Source organism: Rattus norvegicus, chromosome 11 (genome assembly GCF_036323735.1).
Source record: "Rattus norvegicus strain BN/NHsdMcwi chromosome 11, GRCr8, whole genome shotgun sequence".
NCBI lineage: Eukaryota > Metazoa > Chordata > Mammalia > Rodentia > Muridae > Rattus > Rattus norvegicus.
In genome coordinates, this window is record NC_086029.1 from 33,838,623 (window position 1) to 33,852,129 (window position 13,507).

The 13,507-nt window shown below is 36.7% G+C and overlaps 1 protein-coding gene across 3 annotated transcripts in view; it reads left to right on the plus strand.

Annotated features, from left to right (window-relative positions):
* Ncam2 (neural cell adhesion molecule 2) overlaps positions 1-13,507 on the plus strand; it is a 487,041-nt gene that overhangs the window by 246,875 nt on the left and 226,659 nt on the right. For all 3 annotated transcript variants that reach the window (XM_039088218.2, XM_039088217.2, NM_203409.2), the window contains exons 2-4: positions 4,935-5,009; positions 8,082-8,288; positions 10,802-10,945. In XM_039088218.2, coding sequence (XP_038944146.1) covers positions 4,935-5,009; positions 8,082-8,288; positions 10,802-10,945 — 426 coding nt within the window. The remainder of the gene's footprint in view (positions 1-4,934; positions 5,010-8,081; positions 8,289-10,801; positions 10,946-13,507) is intronic.

The window sequence follows — 13,507 nt, forward strand, 5'->3', positions numbered from 1 at the left end:
AGCCGGGACACTTGAGTGCTCTCAGACACTGTGCCACCAACCAAAGGGCACACACAGGTGGGACCTAGGCTCCCCACACATACGAAGCAGATGTGCAACTTGGTCTTTATGTGTGTCCCAGACAACTGGAACAGGGCCTATCCCAAAAGCTGTTGCTTGTCTGTGGATACGTTCTTGCAGCTGGGCTTCCTTGTCTGGTCTCAGTGGGTGAGGATGTGTCGAGCCAAGCAGAGATTAGATAGAGGGATAACTGGGGGAGCTTCCGCTGTCTAAGAGGAGAAGGGGATGGAGGGTTGGGGGATGGAGGAAGGATTGTGGGAGGGGTAACTGGGAGGAGGATAGTTTGGGATATAAAGTGAATAATAAAAACAATTTATTAAAAATGAAATATAAAATTATTCTTTCAGTAGTCATTTTGCTATAAGCACAATGCACAAATACATACACACAGACGCACACACACACACTCACGCACACACACACACACGCATGCACACATACATATACAAACATACATACACACATAGACACACACACACAGACATAGACACACATACAGGGAGGGAGAGGGGGGAGAAAAATTCACACGAATGCACTTAAGCTTTAAATTGCACACTAAAGATAAATGTAATACTGTGCACAAAAATATAAAAGTGAAATTAATTAAATGGTCACACGTTTATTATTCCAACATTTTGACGATTTCTAAAGACTGAGTTTTGTTGCATGTTCATTTATGCATAGAGTGTCACATTGTGACATGAGAGTCATTATGAGCACGTATGACACACTTATTTTAACCAAGAACAATGTTTTCATGTCTGCTTATCTTAGGAGGAAACATGAACACCTCTTAAAAGATCTGTGAGTATGGTTTGGCCTTTCTATCTTCTACTCTTATTAACAGGATGTGTTCAGTTTCCTCTTTCTTATCTGGGCATGGAGACACTGTCTTTTCTGCAAGCTCTCTTGGTATTTACCTATCACACATGGCCATAGAAGGCATTTAGTCCATTGGAATATGTGGGATGGTCCAGGAAATACACTTTTGGAAGCAAATCTGGGATTTCCATTTTGGTCCCTGAGAATAATCAGTAAAATTCCATGGTGGGAAGGCCTTTCATTAGTGTGTTTCTAAAGCTGTAGCCACAAATTTTGCAGTTATACTGTTTGTGTTTGTGATTTTCTTACCTCAGATCTTAGTTATTGATAACCAATATGACAATGTCAAATGACTAAATCATTGAGTTCCTAGGACTCATCTGTCCCTTTTACATCTTCCACAGAATGAAACTTTGACTAAGAAAACTTTTTTTTGGAGGTGGAGGATGGGGATGAAGGATTTAAATTGGTGAATTTCCTGAAAGCCCTCATTAGCCTGTTGTGAATTAGGAAAGGATGTCCCTCTTTTCTTTGAGGAAACCCTTTAAACAACTTACTAAGGGGTTCCTTAACATAAATTTGTTTCTATCCTCATCCCGCATTACTGAGGCCCTGTTGTAGTATTACAATCTCAAAGTGCATTGTTGATATAAGAGGACCTTGATATTGGCAGATGGTCATCAGGTCCATAAACCAATCATTTATCAGCATGCTTTTAAATTTTGTCTTCTTTCTTTCTTTCTTCCTTCCTTCCTTCCTTCCTTCCTTCTTACTTTCCTTTCTTCCTTTCTTTCTTCCTTCCTTTCTTTTTCCTTTCTTTCTCTCTCTCCTATCTTTCTTCCTTGCTTTTTCTTTTGATTTTTCTTTTTGTATAAAGCATTGCACATGGTCAGGAGTTAATATGGGCCTCCCATTTAATACCATAAGCCAAGGTTGAGATCTGAAAGATAACAGCAAGTCAGAATGGCTCATCAAAGACACTTCTTTGATTCTTCGTACATTGCTGTGATTCAAAGGAAGATGTGGAATCTAATTAATTTCAAGTGCGCCTTCATAAGCCTAACCCATAGTGCTCTAAGAACAGTCATAGATGGCTGTCACGGAGCTCTGTCCCTCATATGAACCTTAGGTCTGTGTTTTCTTATTTCTGATATCCTGGGTGGATTTGAGAACATGGAGAGAGGCAGGGCTTTCTTGAAGAAGAGGAAATATTTTAGTAAAGTTTCATTTCCTAGTGTTTGTTTGTCTAAAGGTGTTCTATGTGATTTTATCTACAGCAGCTGTTTATCTTTGTGGACAGACACGAAGGCCTGATTTAGAAGGCATTTCAAGTTATTTCTCTTGAGTTTTTATGAAATAGGCCTGGATACGGTATCACATACTTTAACTAATAATCCCACAGAGCTTGTTTTGAGGATGCATGAATGTATGTATGTATGTATGTATGTATGTATATATGTGTGTGTGTGTGTGTGTGTGTGTGTGTGTGTGTGTATAACCTCAGGATAAAACTAGTTGCAATGTTTGACCATGCATCATAGCTGAAAGTAAAAAAAAAAAAAGATTAAAGTGTTTTTATGTTAATTCTAGTGGGAGGGGGGAGTACAAATTCAACTGTAAAGAACATTCTCTTCCAATCTGAGTCCTCAAGATCTGACTAATTGCAGGTCTTTTTCTTACCAAAATCACCCATAGCAAGCCTTACACTACACTGAGTGTAGCTTCAGCAAAGAAGCACACTCTAGGGCTTGTCTTTCCCTGACCGAAGTTTGGACCTGCCATTTTATTTATTTTCTTTCAGGAGGTTTGTAGCTGTTGCTTACCATCCTGTTATCCTGAGGCCTTCCACAATAGCTAGGCCACAATTTCAGAGGGTTTTGTGGACTGTGAAAAAGACAGAGGAAGGCAAGGAGAAATAGTGCGGTGCTGCCAGCTCCTTTGCTCCTTTTGTGGGACGGAGAGAAGGCTGAAAGCACTTCATCTTCCATTGTTAAACTTCAGAGATTATGGACGCAAACCAATTGTACCTTCTGACTGGCAGATCACCAGTTGTTCCCAGCGTGAATCACAGAACACCTGCGGATAGCTCCTGGGCTCTTGTTTTTCTTTTGAACAAAGAATCAGACCAGTTAACTCATGGATACAGATAGAAATAGAGACAGTTTATTAAGAGGAAGAGAGTTACTCACAGGAAAGGAAGTGGGCTAGACAGGAAGAAAAGGTCTGAGCTCAAAAGGGCAGATTCCTAGGGGTGTTGGCTCTTCGTAAGCCATTTGCATAACACCACTGTCTCCCATATTACATACCATACACTTTTCTTACTTATGTGCTAAAACCATAAGAGCTGTAGATAACCCAGGGACCTGGTAAGGCGGGTAGTGGTGGGCAGAATTGCAAGAGTCTAGCTTCACTTCAAGAATGAGTGTTTTTTTTTTTTTCTATTTTCCCATTGCTGTTCATTCATTGTTTACCTAATGGTTAGAAACAGCACTGAAGGCAGAGTGTGATCTACAGTGTATGTGACCCCTTCTCTGAGGACGTTTTTGGCTCTCCTTTACCTTTGTGTCCTGTTTTGCCCCGGAGGACATTCCTCCTAGACTCTATCTCCTGCCCGCAGTTTTCCACACTTAAGCAGCCATATCTTTGGCAGGGGTTGCACCCCAGAGAGAACTGTAGAGCATTTGGACTCCATTGGGTGTCTTCTGTTTCATGTAGGCAGCTGATTTAGCCATTCTTGCCATTCTAGTTTACCTACTCTCTTCTTTGGGATTTTTTCCTGAGAGTGCAGATCTAATTCATACCATGAGCCTTAATGTGAAGAACCCTTATGGATGTAAGTAACATGTTCAGATGAGGCAAGTCTACTTGTTGCTGCTGTTCTTGAAGTATGGATTGTTTCTATTACCTTCAGGCATGTAGAGTGGATAGTACTCTGGTTTCATGCTATGTGGTTTTGGTACCACCAATGTACACAATACTAACTTGGGCCCTAAGTTCCTGCGGGCTGTGCCCAGTAGAAAGAGCTTTTGTAAACTCTAATCTCCTAAGTCCCAGCACAGAATTCAATAGGTTCTCTATTTATTCCTTGCACTTGTGTAACCTTATTAAATGCTTACTTATCTATTTCTGAGAAAAGGAGATTATTGGGACAGGATTTCATGAATGATTTTGCTATGTAGTCTTTAACATCATTAGATATAAGTATGGCAATTTTTTATGAGAGTAACATTTTGGTGATATTCTAAAATTTTAAATTTCCACTCTTTTAGTTTCAAGCCTGCAGACAAGTATTTTAAGATATTAAAAAAAAGCCCTTGGTCCTGCCAAGACTGAACCACCAGTGAACATGATTGTTGGGGGGAGGGCGGTAATGGAGGGAGGATGGGGAGGGGAACAATCATATAGAAGGGGAGGAGGAGGGGTTAGGAGGATGTTGGTCTGGAAACTAGGGAAGGGAATAACAATTGAAATGTAAATAAGAAATACCCAAGTTAATAAAGATGGATGGAGGAAAAATAAAAGATATTAAACACTTGACCATTGCCTCATCTAATATTAGTGGTACTTATGAGTATTTCTGTTCATACACTTACCCTTTGTGAGGTGTCATTTCCTGTGTTTGCCTCCCTTTACAAGGTTTTAATAAGTCAAAATATCTTACTTACATATTTTGTTATAATGATCTAGGATATGATTTCATCAAAAGTCTGACTGGTGGGTGGAACTTTCCTTTATATATTGCACAATATGGCTATACAAGTAAGATCTATGTTATTGTTAGGGGATAGCTAAGTATGAGTTCGTTACATTATAAGGCTAATAAAAATTTAATGAACAAATGTAAGTAGATGCTATGTATAGACTGGTACTAATTGCAAACTACTGTAACATATAACATTGCTAGAATGTAGTTATAAAATTTACATTTTTCCAGAGTGAATAATGAAAAGTTGACAACAGTGATTTATGTTTGTCTTGAGTGATTTATATAATAATTAGTAGTATCTACACTTAAAGCCCGGATTAACGGTTACTCAAATATTGTTTTTCAGCTCTTCTTCAAGTGACAATTTCACTTAGCAAAGTAGAGCTTAGTGTGGGTGAATCTAAATTCTTCACATGTACAGGTATGTACTTAGATAATATGCCCTGTGCTTGTAACGTTTACAAAGAATATTGGATAAATTTATGTAGTTAAAACGGATGTCAATAACAATAACATCTTAACATTCATTATATGATTGGGAAATGATGACAATGATTAAATATTAGCATATAAAATGTATTATTATTATTTGACTATCAAAGTAGCTAATATTTTATAATATTACATTGTAAAATAAAATCTGTACATACAAATTTTCTATTGATTTAAATATTATTTCCATTTAAATAGCCATACTAGGTTTAATTTGAACTCTCAAACTGAATCTTCTTGTCTATAAGTAATAAATAAATCAGATATGGCACTGCATAATTCCAATACCTGAAGGAAAGGTAAATGACAAAAGAAGATATATGTGTTTGATTCACACATTGTAATTAAATAATGTACTGAGTTTAGAAATATTTTTGTAAAATTTGTGTTAATTAAACACAAGATTGGTAGATAATTATTTGATCTCTCTTCCATTTAATTAGAATGCTAAATTTTTCAGAGAGCCCTGATTTACTTGATATGAAAGCTTTATTTCACTATATTATAGAAATCTCAAATGAACCTATTATATATATATGTATATATATACTCATATTAATCATATCCACGTTCATGAACATAAGCATTTTTAAAAACTTTTATTTACTTATGTATGAGTGCTCTGTCTGTCTGTATATCTACATGACAGAAGAGGGCATCAGATCTTATTACAGATGGTTGTGAGCCCCCATGAGGTTGCTGGGAATTGAACTCAGGACCTCTGTAAAAACAGTCAGTGCTTCTAACCACTTAATCATATCACCAGCCCCAACATAAGCTTTTATATATAAAAATTCAAATTATTCATTCAGTGCTAAAATAACTCTGGAAGCTATTTTTAAATTGTGTCTCTTTCTGATTATAGTAAAATAGTGTAAATTTGGCTTACCATAAGTATCCATGACATGTATAAGACAGATTTGTTTAGCAGATTTGTAATATAGGTTATGGGTATGGTGCTTCCGTAATATATTCAAAGCCCTGATTTAAGTCTCCAGGATCGCACAACAGAATGAAAAAGTTGAGGATGTCATGGCTTAGTTGATATGATAAGTACCAACAGAAAAAGCATTTCTGTACTAATATTCCTAAATCATTTCAGAAAATAGGGACATTGAATATTGGTTCTTTTGGTTAGAAAATGATAAAAAACAATTTTTAATGTCTTCTTCTCCATGTATCTGAAGTGGTTGCATATAATAACTTGCATTTTGTATGATGAAAGTGGATCAAAAATGAAGGAAGTTCTACCCAAGAATGTAGGTTACTATTCCTAAACTTCACATATGCTCTAACTATACACAAACAAATATGCAAAAATATTTCAAGTTTATACTTTTACAGAATTTCATCATAAGTGAAGTTTAAAATTATGACAAAAAAGAAAAAATATTTTGTGTGTTAGTTCAATTTGATTATATATTTTAGTATAGGATTGACTCAGATACAAAAATAGAAATGGACATATCAACATTTTGAAAATACTCCATTTGATATATATATATACATATAATAATGATATATTGAGTTTCTGAAGGGCAGATAGAGTAGTGCTAGAAAGAATGAAATTCAGAATTTTCACTGCCGTTCTTAATATTAATGATCAATATGTTCAAAACCTTTAAATTCAGTACTTAAAATACAGCTATCTGAAACTCTACAAGTACACTTTAAAATGCCAGCTAACCTACCCTGTTATTCATTTAAGAGTATTTCATATTCCGAAAATGTTTTAACTATGCTTTCACAAACGTAATAATTTTGATGATTTGCATAATGCATCTAGTAGTAGACATGTTTGGATATCATATGAAGCATTTTAATGGAAAATATTAGTTAGTTGATACTATAAAGGAAAGAGAAATATGATTGTTACACCAAAACCCTGCAATCTCTCTGTGGTATGAAATTTCCCCATCACATATTAAAAAGTTAAATGTCTAAAATGTTTCCTACAACATTACATTTAGAAAGGTTTTGATTTGTTCCAAATTGAGCTAAATGTTCACTTATGTTATCTCTTTTGTTCATTCCTTGGATCCATCTACACTATTTTGCAGAGAAAGATATTTATTAATAGTTTAATATCAATAAGATAAGAAGGAATAGCTTTCTTCACAGTTGTTGTCTTCATGTGTTTCCCCCTCCTTTTGAAGGAATGCACTTTATGTTCTCAAATAGTCTCTTCAAGAATTAGATGAAATCCTTGTTTTTAAATGAAAGCAAATGCAGGAAGCCTTAGTTTTTATAAAGTGGTTAATGACCTAGATTCTGAAACATTAAATTAATGTTTACACTGCGATCATTTGGCTGGAGTTGCTGAGCGGCATAAGTGTCATTTGTATGCATCCTAATTGTTACATGATTAAATAGTTAATAATTTTAGGTTAATACGACAAAATAACTCATTTCAGTTGGGAAAACACATTAGGACTTTATGGAAATTAGCCTTTTATGCACAACTTGAACAATTTGGAAAATTAGCTCAAAATTCAGAAATATCAGTGGCCAAAAATTGCTTTATACGATACTTACATGTCTGTAAACAGTGCTGTATTTGTGCTAATACCACTGGTACCTCTGGACCTTAGCGATGAGGACCGAACCTATGAAATCATCTTAGCATTTTTTTCTCTTTAGCAATATCTATCACTTGGGTTGCTTCTGCCTGAGGTATTTTTAATATTTTGTGCAATAAGAGCACATGTATTACGACTGTTATGTTTCAGCTCTCACAGCTTAATTTCTAGTCATATATTCAAATGAAATGTCTGAAGCACGCTTTCATGGGCCAGACGGAGTCCTTAATGTTGCTTAAACAAAGACGAACATTTGTCTTAACATTTGTGTTTACTTTCAGTTTCGTACAAAGTTTCAGATTTCCAGCCTTCTATTTACACTCATTTTTCTGAAATGGTAAAATTGGTTACATAATAGTAAATGACACTGTGAAAACAAACACCCGAAATTGATGTTCAAACATTTGTTTTCCGCTCTGCAGCAATTGGCGAGCCTGAGAGTATAGACTGGTACAACCCTCAAGGAGAGAAGATCATTTCAACGCAGAGGGTTATGCTACAGAAGGAGGGCGTCAGGTCTCGACTAACCATCTACAATGCCAACATAGAAGATGCAGGAATATATCGCTGTCAAGCGACAGATGCCAAAGGGCAGACGCAGGAAGCTACAGTAGTTTTGGAAATTTACCGTAAGTTGTGCGTTTGTGTTTTAGGTCATTGAAGCAGCAGTTTCATTACAAAGGATTCAAAAACATTAAAATATGCTTCATAGTAAAAATCTGCCACTGTGTAATAAATTTGAAGGGGCTTGAAGTCTGTATGTTTATCTCAGACATGTCTTGCTCTCTATAATTTTGATTTTTATTGCTGTAAAGTTAAGATATATTAAAAACAAACGTAAACTTTCCCCATGGAAGGTCTTCATCTTTGGCCTCTTCTATCCCTGTCACATTAATATTTTCTAGAAAAGATATCACCTTTTCTATTGTGGTTGGTCCTAGAATTTAAAAGGAAAGTAGTTGATAATTTATAGCTATAATATTAAAAAACAGTTTCTATTACCTTTTAAATGATGGATAAAATCCTTTGTTATTTATTTACTATTAGTAAATTATTTCATGTTTTTTGTGGGAAAAAAATCTTTGTTGTGGCCACTTCGGGATCCATATTCCCCACTAATAGGATTCTCAGCTAGAGTTGCTCCCTTAGACACGGTGGAGCCGGCCCTCATCAGAGGTCTCTAGAATGCCCTAGAAATTGGTCTCCCAACAATTTCTATTCTCTCTCCCTTGATCTCCCTACACCTGATAAACACCCCAAACCCACAACTTCGCAGCCTTGGTACCCTCCCCAACCTCTCTGTATCCCAGTTTCTTCACTCCATCCACCTCCTATATCTACTTTATTTCCGCCTCCCCCTCTGCTCTGAGAAGTGGGGGAGTATCACCCTCTCTGAGTATCACCGTTCTCCCTGTCCTCTGCACCATACCTCCCCACACACATATATTGCATAGCAAATGAGTGCAGGACTAATTGCATGCCCTGTCTCTGAGGCCAGATAAGGTTGCTGAGTTAGGGAGACTGGATCCACAAGTAGGGCACAGATTCAGGGACAGTCCCGAGTCGTCGTGAGACGAGCATGAAGATCAAGCTTGTCATCTGATACATAAGTATGGAGGACATAGGTCCAGCCCTATGGACTTTGGTTGGTGGTTCATTCTTTGGGAGCCCCCAGGGTCCAGGTTAGTTACTCTATTGGTCTTCGTATGGATTCCCTGTCCTCTTTGGGTGCCTCAATAATTCCCCTAACGCTTACATAAGACTCTCCCAGCCCCATCTGAAGTTTGGCTATGTTTCTGCGTCTCTGCTTTGGCTGTTGGGTGGAGCCTCTCAGAGGACAGTTGTGCTAGGCTCCTGTCTGCACACATGAAGAAGTACCATTAGTAGTGTCAGGATTGTTGCTTACCCATGGGATGGGTCTCACTTTGGGCCAGTCATTAGTTGGACATTCCTTCATTCTCTGATCTATCTTTGTCCTTGCACATGTTATGGGCAAGATACATTTTGAGTCAAAGGTTTTGTGGGTGGGTAAAATGGGGGGAAGATCTGTATGAGGGGGTACTGGGAGTAGTGTGAACAGTGATACTAGGATCTAAAGCAAATATATACATATAAACACACACACACACACACACACACACACACACATATATATATATACTGATTCATTAAGCCAAGATACTTATTGATGTATAATCAATATTATTCTGTCTTATACTATAAATAATATCAATTTATAGTTGTTACATAAACATGTAATTCAATTTCATGGAAAATAGTGAGGGGGCTTTAGAGAATTCAGAGTTGAAATGGGAAGTTAAATTTCAGGATAGCAAATGTCACAATCAAGAATGTCTTAGTTTTCACCGTGTGTGCATACTATGCATGACACTGTTATACAGTGCCCCTTAGACAAAAGGATACACGTGTGCCAGACACTTTTCCACCACACTCATACTCTCAAACCATTCACTTTCCATCCCCTCATGCTCTAGCCCCTCTGTTCTGCTCCATGATTTCACGTCCATTCTTGTGCCGCACATACATACATGACTTTTTTTGTGACCACATACCATAAGCCATGATATAAGAGCAAAGACAAATTTGGGAGCCACTTTTGTTTTCAACTACCATCTCCACTGTGCTAAAATTAGAATATTTTTGACACTCAATGCTCTTGCTATGGTTCAGATGCCAGTTGTTCCCCAGGTGGTCATGATGGAAAACTTCAGTGTGAAGTGTATGTGGGGTTGAAGACTTAGACTGGGGACTATGTTTTCAGATGGAATAATGGAATTTCTAGACTCTTGCCTTCCTGTTTTGATGCTAAGCCAAGTAGGAACTCTTCTCCCTACTTGGGTGCCCAAAAACAATTATTGGGGTAGCTCAAGGTTGAGATTTCAGATTCCAAGATACTGTATTAAATAAACATATTTTATTTATGCTATTTTTCAAAAAAAAAGAATGCTTAAGAGAATACAGGCAAAACTTTGTGCTTGGTACATATTGGCAAGGACCCCAAATCACTCTTTATAATGTTCTTATATATCTAGATGCTCTTATACCAATAACCGTAGATGACAGTGTGTCGAGTTCAGTAAGCTGTGAATCTTTTACCAGTGGTTTTATTTTCTTGATACAGAAAAACTCACCTTCAGAGAAGTGCTGTCCCCTCAAGAGTTCAAGCAAGGGGAGGATGCAGAAGTGGTTTGCAGAGTGAGCAGTTCCCCCGCCCCTGCGGTCAGCTGGCTGTATCACAATGAGGAAGTCACCACCATCCCCGACAGTTAGTATTTTGGTAACTCTCTAAGTTATATGTTCTAAAAATACTTCTAGTTTCTACAACTATGGAGGTTCTGTGCTGTAGTAAAAGAAAAAAAAAAGGTGTCCGTCATGGTACATGCCAGTGTGCCCAGCACTCAGAAAGATGACCCAAGAGGGTTGCGATTTTTAAGACAGTCTGGGGACATATCAGGAATCTGATTCTAAGAAACAAATATGCAGACAACAACACAAGATGATACAAATTTCACTTTAAGATTCAACCATTACTGAGGCCTAAGATTTAGGAACAGGTTTTGCTGAAATCTGGTCTTTGGGTCAAATTCTGGTTCCTTATTGGTTTTAATAACATAGCAAGAGAGAGTCATAAGGCTTGGCTTAAGGACACGTGCCTGTAATCTTAACACCTGGACGATAGATGCAGAATAATCAGGGCTTGAAGGTCACCTTAGCTTCAAATACTTCCAAAGCCGACCTGAAAAATGTGGCTACATGTAGACAAAAACAAATTAAAAACAAACAAAAAAGAGAAAGCAAAGAGAGGGAAGTATGCAAACACGCAGGCAAGCCAAGGCAGCCATTTTCTAAAGTTGAATGTCGTCTGTGGCAGACTTGGCAGCAGCGTCTGTAAGTGATCTAATATAGAAAGGCAAAACTACAGTGTAAATACTACCGTAGAGGAATGTGCACTGGCCTTCAGGAAATCAAGACACTGTTAAAAAGTGCAAAGCAAGTACAGTAGTGGACATTGGGACATACAGATTCTAATTGTTAAAATTCCAATGTGATACCATGAGAACATTACATACAAATAAAATAGAACTTCAGCATGAAGTCTGCCGTATAATCTATGGATGCTCTCTCAAAGATACCAGTATGGTCAAAATATTAAGGAAAGATAAGTTTAGATAGTATACGGAAGAGAATATTTGTTTAAGATGCCATCGTGATTTTGATTCAGACTGAGGTTCAGAATTCAGAATATGATGTTTGAAATTGAAAGCATAATTTGCTTGCATTATGCTGCCTTACTATTTTGCACAGGGACATTTTCAATTTGGTACATTTTTCAATGCATCTGCATTACATACAGGACCAAAATAATTGAATCTTTTAAAAGTATTTTCCATGTTATATGATTCTATTATGTGGTTTGAAGAGATGGGATTTCCACAGCACAAAGGATAAAAAGTAGAATGTCCAGTTTTAAGTATATAGAGGTAATGAGTAGTAATTATGGTTCATGGTCAGTTGTTTATTTTAAGATAACTTTCCAGGCATAAGCTCATTATTTGTCAGATAAGGCTAAACTCTCGTTTCAATGTTCTAATTCCATAAAATGTAAGATTTAATCACATTTGTGTTGACATGTAAACATCCTCAAAGCTTTAGTAAATTATATGAGGAGTTAATGTGAAGCATTTTCAGCATTGCTCCTCTCAATCTGAAAGGAACAAAAGTTTCTTTAAAAAAATTATTGGCATTGTCTACACTCTCTTATTATCCAATATTGGAGTACACATTTGCCTACATGTTTTTGAGCCCTAACCACATTTAAAAGGAGCAATGCTTCTAAAATATGACTGCAAAAGAAGCTTTAGAACCCAGACTGTGAGAAGTGCAGTGGTGAATAGTTGACAACACTGTGGTGTGGCTGGCAGTGTTTCCCAGAATCCCACACTGGAAGGTGTGAATCTGGAATTCCCTTTGGGTACTATTTCTGCCCTTGGTCTTGAAGTGCTTGAGTGCTTTTCTAGGTCCTGGGCTGTTCAATGAAATTGCCTATCAATTGACAATGGATCGATATATCCATTTCAAGCAGTTTCTGTAGCTTATGAACAACACACCAGAAGGTAGAAAAAATCAAACGTGGACCAGAGCAAAAAGTAGAATCTAGACAAAAAATGTTGTAGGAACTTGGTACTCTGTAATAGTAAAAATTCTATTTGAAGCATACATTCAAAGTTAATAAAGAGTACATCTACTTTAGTAAATAAAATATCCTAAATAGCACAGTAGTCTAAAGTTGACATTTTTTGTCATATATAGCACTTGGCAGTCAATGCTATATATGGATCCATAATGAATGAGACTTCATATATTTACTTTGCAAGATGAAATTTTAAGGCAATGACTATATATATATATACATATATATATATGTCATTAACAGTAGAAACAAAGATTATATATATATTAATAAAGTAGAAATAGGGGCATGAGATCATTATTTACATAATTAAAAATGGAAGAAAAACCCTTTGGCACTAAAAAGTGTCTTTGATCATGCTGTTAGAAATGTTGCTTATATATCTCAGCTAACTATAAACTTGACTCCATAACACTTTTAAGTCCCACTGCAGAGATTAAATGTACTTGTTTCTCTTGCAGAAAACTTGGGTTCAATTCCTAGCACCTACATGCTGACACAAAACCATCCATCAACCCATTTTCAGGGGACCAAACAGGCATGCCCCTGGTACTCATACATGGAGGCAAATAAAACATCTATACATATAAAATAAAATCATTTCAAAACCCACCGATATCACTTTTCAGTCACACA